The sequence below is a fragment of the Oryctolagus cuniculus genome, chromosome 21 (assembly GCF_051225735.1).
Source record: "Oryctolagus cuniculus isolate XC-2025 breed Fujian yellow rabbit chromosome 21, ASM5122573v1, whole genome shotgun sequence".
Taxonomy (NCBI): domain Eukaryota; kingdom Metazoa; phylum Chordata; class Mammalia; order Lagomorpha; family Leporidae; genus Oryctolagus; species Oryctolagus cuniculus.
Window position 1 is genome coordinate 32,679,485 of NC_142887.1, and position 11,637 is coordinate 32,691,121.

Below are 11,637 nucleotides of genomic sequence, written 5' to 3' on the forward strand. Positions count from 1 at the left end.
CTCGCGTCTCCTTGCCCCAGCTCATGCTCTGCTCCCCTTCCAGAAGGTTCTCCCTGTCCCTGCTGAACAGGCCTGCTGGAACTAGACAGCCTTCCAGGGCCTGTTGGGGTTATAGGGCCAGGGGCTCCTTCAGTGACTCAGAGATGAGACTGAGGCTTTCCCTGCCTGGACAGGGGCCCTGTGTCTGTCCTTGCCCCAGACCCACTGCACTGCCTTGTTCTGCTCACCTGGAATGGGCAGCTCCTGGGGCCAGAGACTCCCTTGCCTTAAACTACATCTTGAAACAGCTGGTCAGCTGACGGGGGTTCCTGCAGAGGTTCCCGATGGCCAAGGCCAGGGAACAACAGCCCCTGTGCCCTGTCCCTGCAGCTGTCCCCTCAAGACCCTGCAGAAGTGTGAGATCGCCCTGGAGAAGCTCAAGAATGATATGGCGGTGGTGAGTGGAAGGGCCTTGGAACACAGCTGGGAGGAGTCTCCCTGGTCGGGGCAGGTGGGGCCGCACCACTCAGCCCGGGACTGGACCTCACCTGGGGACCCCGTCCCGGAGGCTTCTTTGAGGCCAGGTCTGTTGGGGGATGTGAGGAGGCTGAATGAACTCTCTCTCCACTCAGCCTCCGTGGGCTTGGAGCCCGCAGGCCCAGCACGAGGCCTATCTGGGGATGGGACATGGGTGGGAACGAGGCAGGGACAGGGATTGTGTCCAGGGTTGGCCCCCATTGGGTGCACAAGGGTGGAGGCTGTGGGCAGAGCCTCAGGAATCTGGGCCTGAGTGAGGTCTGGAAGTCCTGTCAGTGTGGGCAGGACTGTGAGCCCCGGGCTGCTAACCCCACCCGTCCTGTCCCCAGCCCACGCCCCCACCACCTCCAGTGCCACCAACCAAGCAGCAGTACCTGTGCCAACCGCTCCTGGACGCCGTCCTGGCCAACATCCGCTCCCCCGTCTTCAATCATTCCCTGTACCGCACGTTCGTGCCGGCCATGACGGCCATCCACGGCCCACCCATCACGTACGTACAGCCTGCACTGGGTTCACGGGGGCCGGCAGGCCAGGGGCACGCACGTGGCCAGTGTGGTCACTCTGGGCCGTGGGCCTCCTCCAGGGCCCCGGTGGTGTGTGCCCGGAAGCGCAGATTTGAGGAGGATGAGCGGCAGAGCATCCCCAACGTGCTCCAAGGGGAGGTGGCCAGATTAGACCCCAAGTTCTTGGTGAACTTGGACCCTTCTCACTGCAGCAACAACGGCACCGTCCACCTGATATGCAAGCTGGGTGAGTGTCCAGGGAGGGCGCGGGCTGGCACCAGGCGAGCCTGTGCCAAAAGACACCAAGTACCTGGGCCTGCCGGACACGCGCACCCTCCCCAGAGCCTGCCCTGCACTCACACAGCCCTAGCCCTCCCTCTCACAGTGCTCAGCCGTCTCCAGCCCCAGGCTCTGGGGGCGGGACCCCTGGGCATCCTACGCAGGGCACTCTCTGGCCTTTCCAGGGTGTGAAGAGCCCTGTCCAGAGCAGGCCGTGTAGCAGGCAGGGCTTGGCCAGGTCCCAAGTGCAGCCTCCTGTGTTGCAGATGACAAGGACCTGCCGAGCGTGCCACCGCTGGAGCTCAGCGTGCCTGCCGACTACCCCGCCCAGAGCCCGCTGTGGGTCGACCGGCAGTGGCAGTACGGTGGGTGAGCCCAGGGGAGCTGTGTGCCCTGCCCACCTGCTGTCCCTGGGTAATCAGCAGTCCCCTGCAGAGGGAAGGGCCTCTGGCCTCCCCACGGCTCTGTACAGCAGGCCACAGGTGTGACCCGCTGCTCCTGGGCGCCACCATGTGGCTGTGTGAGGCTGATGCAGGCACCACCAGGAGTTGGGTTTCATGGAGACCATCTGGGTGACGTGGCTCCAGAGACAGCTCCGCTGGTGGAGGTCAGCCCCTCTGAGGCTGAGCTAGGGCCTGGCAGAGGCAGGACTACCTCCCCAGGAGCACCACAGAGGGAAAGCTGGGGTTTCCGGTTCCGACTCACTGCAGCTCTTCTCCAAAGCCACAGGGTGTGAGGGGATGAGGTCGGATTAGGCGATCGGATGGCTAGCCAGGATGGCCCCTTCCCGGAGGTGGTCATCGGGGCTAGACTGCCCCTGCTCTGTTGCAGATGCCAACCCCTTCCTGCAGTCGGTGCACCGGTGCATGACCTCGAGGCTGCTGCAGCTCCCCGACAAGCACTCGGTCACAGCCCTGCTCAACACCTGGGCCCAGAGCGTCCACCAGGCCTGCCTGTCGGCCACCTAGCTGGGGCCGTGGACAGGCCTCCTGTCGGACGAGGTGGGCAGCGGCTCCCTGCGGGGCCCGGGTTAGGTTAGCTTTCCTGCTTCTATCTTCCGCCTTGGGGACCTGCCACGCATTTACCCCAGCTGTACAGTCCCGGCACGGGTGGCCGGGAGCTGGGAGCCGTCTTCTCAGAACATCGTCCACAGGACTTGCTCCAGGAGTCAGACACTTCCCACGGCCCCCAGGCTCCGCGTCCGCTCTCAGCAGCATGGGGGAGAGCTCAGGGCCCTGCTGAGGCGTCCTGTACACGTGTGCTGGGGGCGTGGGTGGCCTGGGAGAGCCCCTGCGCACACAGCCCTCCACACAGTGTTGGGGCACGTGGGGCACTCCGCGGGGAAGGCGCCCGCCGTGAAGGATGAAGAGTGACCAACTGGGCACTTCCTCTGGGCCACTCGGGAGCCGGCGGCCCCTCGTGGCGAGAGCTCCCCTTTTTATATGTGCACTACCCCGTCATGTGGTTCTTACAATAAATTTATTATTCCTGTGTTCGTCAGGAGTTCATCACTGTGTCCCCTCCTCCAGTGGGGCCCGCTGTCCCGCCAGGGACACTGTCAACCTTGCAAGTGTCCAGTGTGGCCCTGGATGCCCCTGACCTCCCCTCGTGTGCCACAGCTTCCTGTTCCTTGTGCTGGCTTTTCTCCGGGTTACCAGCTGAATTCCCGCCAGGGCTAACGGGGGAAATGGGACAGCGAGGTGGGGGGACAGTGCTGCCTGGGCAGGGTGGGCGCCAGGCTGAGCACCGCGGGCGTGGGGCCGTGGCTTTTCCGGGGAAAAGCGTTCTCCACTGGCCGTGGCTCTAAGGAGGAAGGCGGCTCCGCGCACCGCTCGTCAGCAGCCTGGGGCACTGAAGCCGACGAGGACAGCAGCTGGCCGGGGAGCGTGGAGTCGGCCTGAGCGGCCCTGCCAGGGAGCAGGGAGGCTGCCTGGCCCCCGGGGCCGTTCCTCTTCCGGGAGCCAGCAGCGCTGGCACGAGTGGGGAGCTGGCGGCGGGACACCCTGCAGGCGGTGAGGAGGGACACGTGTGCTCCGAGAAGCGAGCTTTATTTTGTCTTCGGCAGGTAGGATCACACTTACTTCACCAGCGTGCTTGTGTGTGACTGCAGGGCTGCGGGGGGACAGCGAGAAAACAGACAGCTCCCCAGTTCCAAGATTAAGTGCTTTATCTGTCACGAGTCTTATCCTGGCACTGAGCTTGGCTTTGAAGTATTAGAATTCTGTTTTAAAATGCTATGGCGTGGGGGCTGGGCTTAGGGCTGCGGGCGGGGCCTGGCTCAGAGCACCGAGCGGTGCAGGCGCCGGCTCTGCACCACCTGCAGCCTCTTCTGCCGCTCGGCGAAGTTGCTCTTCAGGGTCTGCTTCAGCGCGGGCAGGATGGAGCACTGCGCCGCGGGCACGGGACTGAGGATCAGGCTGCGGGGAGGGGCGGTCAGCCGGGCGCTGCAGCCGCCGCCCCCAGGAGGCCGCTCTGCGCTCCCCGCGTGGAGACTCACCACTTCTTAGAGACGCCCTTGGAGGTTGACAGCTGGGGGAACTGCGTGGCCTCCTGCTCCCTGGGGACGGAAGAGTCCACAGTGAGCCGGCAGAGCCGGCCCCCTCTGCGCGGGGCGGGGCGGGGCTGGGACGCGCAGGCGCAGCAGGCACTCACTTCGGGGAGCTAGGATCGACCTCCTCCGCCGCAGCCTTGGCCCCCTGGTTCCCTTCCAGGAGGGACTTGAGGTGCTGCAGCTGAAAAGCAGGGAGGGGAGGGACGGGCGTGGTGGGACCCGCGGGGCGCTGCCCCCCACCCCTCCCCCCCAGGCCTCACCTCTTGGGCCTGCAGGAGGTTGGCGTTCCACAGCTGCCGAATGACCACCTCACACTGCTGCACCGTGGTGGGCTTCCGCAGGTGCGGGGGCAGGCTCGCCAGGGGGCCCGCCCCCACAGCCTGCCTGCCTTTGTGCTGGCTGCCCCCGCGCAGGGCGGCCCCCGGGGTCCAGGTCTCCACCTCTTCGTCTCTGAAACAGGTATTGCGGCAGCCCCGAGGTTTCCTGCCCGGATCGCTAACCGCCCAGCCTCCGCCCCCACCCAGGGCAGTGCCCGTGCCAGCTCAGGGCTCCTAGGGATGAGGCCTCTACCCAGCTTCCTTCTCCCACTGACCAGGGTGCTGTGGACAGCAGATGGGAAGTCCGGGCCCAGCCATGACCTGAGCCTGTCCCATCTCCCCTTTCCGCCTCCCCAAGGTCACTGAGGGCCCGAGACCAGATTCCTGGGGGTGGCCAGCAAGCTGCCAGGCTGTCCTTGGGCCTGACCCTACACCTGAGGGCTGGTCGTGGGGCGATCTCGGCTCTGCAGGTTGCACTGCCCAGACTGCTCTGCAGTGTCCCAGGGACATCCCAGAAGCCTGCGTCGCCAGAGCCGGGCCCTGCTCTGGGCTGCCGGCCCCGTGCCTTCCAGAGGCCGCAGCCAGGACCCTGTGCACGGCTGTCTTGGTAAAATGTGAGTTCATGTGGAAACCATTTGCCTTTTTCATTTCTCTGCGAAAGCAGTTTCGGGGCTGCTGGTGGTCCCTCCTAGGGCTCAGCTCAGCACAGGGACCCTGCAAGGGGCCGCCCCCCGTAGGAGAGGAGGGGAGGAAGGCGGTGCCCGCCAGGTGGAGCCTGGCTGTCAGGTGTCCATGAGGCCTGCTCACGTTGCAGACAGGCCCACGGGGAAGGGAGCACAAAGCGGCTTCCTGGTTCCAGAGTAGTGTTGGGTGCAGCCCTGGCCTCTGGGTGCCGGCCGCCTACCTGGCCTGCCCCTGCGCCCCAGGGACTCTGTCCAGCTTGCTGTTGTGAAACACAGGAGTGTCCACGGGCTCCTCGTCCAGGTCCATCTTCTGGAAGGGGTCAGCTTTCGAGTCTTGCTTCTTGAAGGAGCCAGGCTGGAGTCTGGCTTTGCCTTGGGAAGCAACTGTAGGGGAGACCCAGGAGGGCCAGTCACCGCAGGCTCGCGACGTGCTGCATGTGCCCAGCAGGCCCTGATCCCCTGGAGGGGAGCCGGGCACAGAGCCTGCCTCACAGGACTGCTGGGGGGAGTGGCAGGTCCCTGGCGTAGCCTGTGGGCGGAGTCTGCTGCTCCTGTTGTAGGCGGGTTGAAGCAGAGATGTTGGGATCCAGTCTGCATGCGTCATTCAAAGACAAGGCCACTGCTTGCCTGCCCAGGCCCTGCACAGAGGAAGGGGGAGCCCTCTGCTCCCCTCCTGCCCCTCGTTCTGCTAAAGACACCCCGGGCCCGGACCGTCAGCAGGGCTGTCCCACTCCCATCCTGCCTGCTTTGGGGACAAAGGCCACCCCCCCAACCCCGGTACACAGAAGACCACCCAGGGTGGCCCAGTGGGAGTTCACAGACCCCCGCTGACACTTGGCCCACCTGCTCACGTCCCTGCCCTAGGTTGTACCTGCCATGAGACCTTGCTGCCCTGTGCTGGCTGCAGGGCCCTACCCTGCGTTTGTGGCCTCCCTCAGGCCAGCCTGTGGTCCTGTCCCAGCCCACATCAGCCTCCTGGTGGCGTTAGCTCGTGGGGCTACCACCGTGGCTCCCTTTCAGCTGTTCCTGCCGTCACAGGGCCACTGTGGGCGTTCAGGTTTCTGGCCCCCAGCAGGGCACCTGGCATGTGGAGGCTGCTGGCCAACTCACCCGACACCGTCGAATTGGAGAGGGACTTGTTGGACTGAAAGCTCAAAGTGGAGATGCTACCTGCGAGAGAACAGGGGTCAGCCCAGTGTGGCACAGAGTCCCCCCACCATGCCTGCCTCCCGGCCTGGCCAGGCCCCTGCTGCTCCCCTTTCAGGAGCTCGGCTCAGAAGAGGGAGGGATTGAGCAGTCTCCTGGAGCAGCCCCAAGCCGCCTGCCACTGCCCCTGGGCCTCCAAGAGGCCCTGGCTGATAGGCGGTGGCACCTGGCCAGGTCCCCTAGAGCCCAAGCCCACTGGGTTCACTGGGCCAAGGGACTGCTCCAGACGGCGGTAACCTCTCAGACACGCAAGGGCCCCAATCTTACTTTTTTTCGGTGGCTTCTGATTCATTATGAGCTTGTATTGGAGGTCTGAAAACAAACACAGGCTCTCCTGGTCACTTGGAAAGTCAAGTCCACTCAAGAGCAGCAGTTTGGGCTGCACTGCCCTCTCCCTCCCAGGGGTACTGGCCCACGACTGGGGCTGGCTGAGCCCTGTAACGGGGGTCCCGCCTCAGGCACTCCAGCCCTGACTCCATCGACGATGCCTGTAGGGCACCCTGTGTGCCGGCTGCCCTTGGGCTCCAGGGGTACAGAGGTGAGTTAGGGTGACCCAGCCCCCAGCCCCGCTGTGGATGAGCAGGTCTGGTCAGCAATGATCACGTGGCCTGGGCATCCAGGGCTGGGGAGGCGGAGCCGACATAACAGATGCCTGGCAGAAGAATACTTGGCGCGCGCCAAAGGTGGAGGGAGAAACTGAGGCAGCAGGCCTGGCTGTCCTGGGGAGGGGGCTGCGCCTTCCGTGGGGGGGCTTCACTGGAGGAAGACAGCACGCCGGACCCTCGCACTTGTTGGGTTTTGCCTCTCTATAAAGCTTTGAACACCGGTGGGCCTGACCCTGCCTGAGTCTGTGCTGCGGCCGCCCCCGCCCCTCGCGGGTGGGCAGCGTGTCCCCCACGCCCCCGGGGCCGCGCCCAGGCCCACCCTTGTTCTCCCGCTTCAGGTGCTCGATCTCCTCGTGGAGCTTGACCAGCGTCTCCGAGTGCTGCTGCTGCAGGAACTGCAGGCTCTTCTCCAGGTCCAGGACCCGCTTCTGCGCCTCGCTCAGCCCGGCCTGCGCGCCCTGCTGCCCCGCCGCGGGCAGCCCCGCAGGTGGGCGCGGGCGCGGGCGCGACGTGCCCCGGGAGCCCGGGCTGGCCCAGCTCGGGGGCCGCGCCCCCGCCGCTATCCCCACCCCGCTCATGTCGCTGCACACCAGCTCAGTGACTCAGAGCCGGCCTGGCCTGGCTCCGCGTCGCCATGGAAACGGGCACGTCCCAGGGGCGTGTCGGGAGGCTGGGGCGGGGCTTGCCCGCATTCTCTGCGGGGGATGGGGGCGGTGCCCCGACTCAAAGGCTGCTGATTCTCCCGAGGCGGGGATGCTGGGCGGGCGTGGAAGACCCCACCTGCCTTGGCGGGGCGCCTGGCTTCCGGGACCTGACCGCCTCCAGCTTCCCGGCAGGCAAAAGTGATTGTCTCAAGTCCTGAGCTCTGTGCAGCCCAAGGGACAACAATAAACTGAAGAGGAGGGTCATTCTCTGATTTAAATGTCAGAAAGTCCTGTGCCTTTACAGTTCTTTGGGTTTTTAAGATTTATTTGAAAGGCAGAGTTACAGACAGGCAGAGGCAGAGAGAGAGAATGAGAGGGGCCTTCCTATCCGCTGGTTCAGTCCCCAAATGGCCCCAGTGGCTGGAGCTGGGCTGATGCAAAGCCAGGAGCCAGGTGCTTCCTCCTGGTCTCCCACGCGGGTGCAGGGCCCAAGCACTTGGGCCATCCTCCACTGCCTTCCCGGGCCACAGCAGAGAGCTGGCCTGGACATGGGGCAGCGGGGACTAGAACCAGCGCCCATATGTGAGCTGAAGGCCAGATCTCCCACGTGGGTGGCAGTGGCCCAGCTACTGGAACCATCCCTCAGTGCCTCCGAGAGTGCAGACGAGCGGAGCCAGAACTGAAAACCAGGCGCTGGTACGGGGTCTGCAGTCCCAGCCAGCGGTGCGGGGGCGTTTACCAGACACCTGCCCCCTGCTTGTTGTGCTGTAGTAGTTCACTTTGTAAAATAATTCATCTTCCTTTATAGTTGCAAGCCCTAAGCATGTTTTTACAGTGTTCCAGGAAGTCATGAAAAGTCTGTTTGGGGGGCACTGGTGATCGGTGTTGCTCATCACTTGTCCCGTGCCCTCCCTCTCCCCCTCTTGGCTTTTGGGAAGACGTCCTTTCCCACCTGCTTAGGGGAACACCTGCTTCGCGCCTGGGGTCTCCCCACCTGGCCTAAGCCAGGGCAGTCCAGCAAGGGAATGGCGGGCTCACGCTGGGCTCGTGCCCCTCGCCAGATGTGAGAGCCAGGGCGTGGGTTCTGGCAGAGCAACTGCCCCACTAGTGCCGTTTATTTTGGGAGATGGGAGTCTGCACTTGCAATAACTCAGCATTCGTGTGCGGAGCTGCCCCTGTGCTGCGGGTGGGCACGGCACAGGGTGAGGCGGGGGTGTGCTCCAAACAGCTGCCCTTGCCCGTGGGGCTCCCAGTGCAAACGGGAAGCTAGAACTTCCTCTCAGATCCTCGCAGGCCCTGACCCGCGCATGCACACACGTGCTGCCCTCCCCAGGAGACAGCGGAAGAGCTGAATCAACGCCTCGGTTTCCCGTTTAAACCCCTCAAGGGCCACACCTTATGAGTGCAGACTGTTCCAGGAAGCGAGTGGCCCTAGGACTGGGGACAAAATCCGAACCCGCCTGCCCTAAATGATGCCGAGGCCTCTGCAAGTACATGGGACCCAGCGGCCAGGAAGTCAGCCACAGACAGGCAGGTGCACACAAGGCTGGCTGAGAGGCAAGATGCAGGCCGCAGGAGCACGTGTGCGGACAGTGATGGAGTGAACAGGAAACTGCTTTATAATGTCTTTTAAAAAAGGATTGCTGGGGCCTGCCGCGCTCACTAGGCTAATCCTCCACCTGCGGCGCCAGCACACCGGATTCTAGTCCTGGTCAGGGTGCCGGGTTCTGTCCCAGTTGCTCCTCTTCCAGGCCAGCTCTCTGCTGTGGCCCGGGAGTGCAGTGGAGGATGGCCCAGGTGCTTGGGCCCTGCACCCCATGGGAGACCAGGAGAAGTACCTGGCTCCTGGCTTCGGATCAGCGCGGTGCGCCGGCCACAGCGGCCATTGGGGGGTGAACCAATGGAAAAGGAAACATTCTCTCTGTCTCTCTCTCTCTCTCTGTCCACTCTGCCTGTCAAACAAATAAATAAATAAAAGGATTGCTGGGGCTGGCGCTGTGGTGCAGCGGGTTAAGCTGCCGCCTATGATGCCAGCATCCCATATGCGCGTTGCCTTGAGTTCTGGCTGCTCCACTTCTGATCCAGCTCTCTGCTGTGGCCTGGGAAAGCAGTAGAAGGTGGCCCAAGTGCTTGGGCCCCTGCACCGACATAGGAGACCTGGAAGAAGCTCCTGGCTCCTGGCTTCAGATGGGCACAGCTCCGGCTGTTGTGGCCACTTGGGGAGTGAACCAGCAGATGGAAAACCTCTCTCTCTCTAACTCTGCCATTCAAATAATTAAATAAAATCCTTGAAATAAAGAAAGAAACCTACAGAAACACCGCATTACTGTAGTAACTAATAATCTAAAAAAGAAAAAAAAATGAAACTCTGGAAATTTTATGAGCAATTGGGATAGATCTATGTGTAAATACTTGAACAATTCATGGAAAATGGAATCTAAAACACATGAAAGGTGTCGGGGTCAAATGGAGTTGCCTGTGTCCACCCTGACAAAGAGAACCAGAACCAAAGTACTGAAGAAAGAGTTCTTGGGCCCTGCTGCCCTGAGAGACTGCCCCTCCCCTAACAGCAGCCATGGTCACGCACGGCCCGCGTCTCCACTGGCAGTGCGTGCTCGCTCGCTCATCCTCTGACTCCCGTTTGCTGTGTCATCTGGCTTGGCATGCAAAACCAGTTTGAAATCCATGTGTGTTGTTTTTATAACACACATTTTCCATGAGTTGGTTATTTAGAAAACGTTCTTGAAAAAGAGCAAGCTTCCGGCTGCTGGCTCACTCCCCAAACACCCACAGCAGCCAGCACTGGGCCAGGCCAGAGCCCTTAATCATCCTTGTAGGGTGGACTATTCCATTAAACAGCTAGCTCAGTGCCGTGACGCACTTGGTTAATCCTCCACCTGTGGCGCCTGCATCCCATATGGGCACCAGTTCTAGTTACGGCTGCCCCTCTTCCAGGCCAGCTCTCTGCTGTGGCCCGAGAGTGCAGTGGAGGATGGCCCAAGTGCTTGGGCCCTGCACCCCATGGGAGACCAGGAAAAGCACCTGGCTCCTGGCTTCGGATCAGCGTGGTGTGCCGGCCACAGTGCGCCGGCTGCAGCAGCCGTTGGGGGGTGAACCAACGGCAAAGACCTTTCTCTCTCTCTCTCTCTCTCTCTCACTGTCCACTCTGCCTGTCAAAAAAAAAAAAAATTCTGTCAAAAAACCAAAACACTGTGGGGCAGCTTCCAGCAGGTCCCTAGGAGGGGTCTGGATGGGCGTCAGAGCAGACCTTCCAATGGGGGCAGAGGCCATGATGCTCCTGACCTTGGCCTGGTGCAGGTCTAGACTGCTCAGTGTGTGTGTGTGTGTGTCTTACTTTGAACCAAAACGTTTAAAAGCACAAAAATGTAAAAATAGCAGAAAAATCTAGTTAGATGCAGATATTTTTAAAATAATGCTTTCATACTGTTGTACAATGTGTGTTTTAAGCTAAGTCAAAAGGTTTCTAAAAATTACGAGTTTATATAAAGTAAAAACATTACAGGAAGCAAAAGTTGATTTGCAAAGGACAAGAACTTGAGTGAACTCAAGTTGCGTGTTGTTGGGTGTGTGGTGGCCATGTCGTCCTGCCTCTCCCTCGTCACCCTGACACCACAGCACCCTCAAGCTCTACGCAGGTGAGTCACTTTTCAAAAATCTGTTACACATCTATTTTACTGTGCCTTTATGTCTAGATATACAGCCATCGTATCAGGGTTACCTGTAGCATTTTGTACAGTAACCCACTCTCTATCTTTGTAATTTAATTTTCATTTTGTTTGAAGGGGAGAGTTCTTCCATCTGCTGGTTCACTCCCCAAATGCCTGCAACACCTGGTGCCGGGCCAGGCTGAAGCCAGGCGCCCAGAACTCCATCCGGGTCTCCCACGTGGATGGCAGGGCCCAGGTACTTGAGCCATTCCCTGTGGCCGTCCAGGGTGCATGTTAGCAGGCAGCTGGAACCGGAAAGTGGAGCCAGGCGCTCTTGGTAATGGGTCCCTGGGGTCTCCAGCTGCAGCTTACGGCTGAGCCAAGTGCACACGCCCACAAAAAGACCATCTCCATTTCCATCCTTGGGTTCTGAGTCCCCGCCTCTCTGCCTACATGGCCAGTCTTGCTGCCTTCCGTGCCTTTGGCAAGTGGCTTGAGTGTTTTGTGCTGCATGGAGGGGGCCTGGGCACAGAGGCTCCCGGAGTTGCTGTGGTGTTGTAACTGTGGGTGTCCGAGGTGTCTCCGTCGCCTTCAGGCGGTCCTCGAGATTGACTTCATAAATAGGTTCTGCTGTGCTGCTGAGATGGGGGGAGGGGCAGCCCTGG

The 11,637-nt window shown here is 61.5% G+C and overlaps 2 protein-coding genes and 1 long non-coding RNA gene across 9 annotated transcripts in view; 2 read left to right on the forward strand and 1 right to left on the reverse strand.

Annotated features, from left to right (window-relative positions):
• MED15 (mediator complex subunit 15) overlaps positions 1 to 2,793 on the forward strand; it is an 81,390-nt gene extending 78,597 nt beyond the window's left edge. For all 7 annotated transcript variants that reach the window (XM_051841028.3, XM_070065917.2, XM_070065916.2 and 4 more), the window contains 5 exons: positions 370 to 436; positions 846 to 1,006; positions 1,100 to 1,266; positions 1,565 to 1,663; positions 2,130 to 2,793. In XM_051841028.3, the coding sequence (XP_051696988.2) occupies positions 370 to 436; positions 846 to 1,006; positions 1,100 to 1,266; positions 1,565 to 1,663; positions 2,130 to 2,266 (631 nt within the window). In that variant the 3' untranslated portion in view covers positions 2,267 to 2,793. The remainder of the gene's footprint in view (positions 1 to 369; positions 437 to 845; positions 1,007 to 1,099; positions 1,267 to 1,564; positions 1,664 to 2,129) is intronic.
• A 524-nt stretch (positions 2,794 to 3,317) lies between these two features.
• LOC100350460 (coiled-coil domain-containing protein 74B) lies at positions 3,318 to 7,725 on the reverse strand. Its single transcript, XM_008251888.5, has 8 exons — positions 6,980 to 7,725; positions 6,323 to 6,367; positions 5,960 to 6,019; positions 5,071 to 5,233; positions 4,110 to 4,299; positions 3,951 to 4,030; positions 3,796 to 3,855; positions 3,318 to 3,715 (listed from the first exon to the last, which is right to left on the reverse strand). The coding sequence occupies exons 1-8, from the start codon at positions 7,236 to 7,238 to the stop codon at positions 3,577 to 3,579; spliced, it is 996 nt and encodes a 331-aa protein (XP_008250110.2). The 5' UTR covers positions 7,239 to 7,725; the 3' UTR covers positions 3,318 to 3,576.
• Positions 4,171 to 7,135, forward strand: LOC149119907 (uncharacterized). The gene is made up of 3 exons (XR_016227399.1): positions 4,171 to 4,308; positions 4,637 to 4,780; positions 6,999 to 7,135. It is a non-coding gene; the product is annotated as an uncharacterized LOC149119907 (long non-coding RNA).
• Positions 7,726 to 11,637: the final 3,912 nt, after the last annotated feature.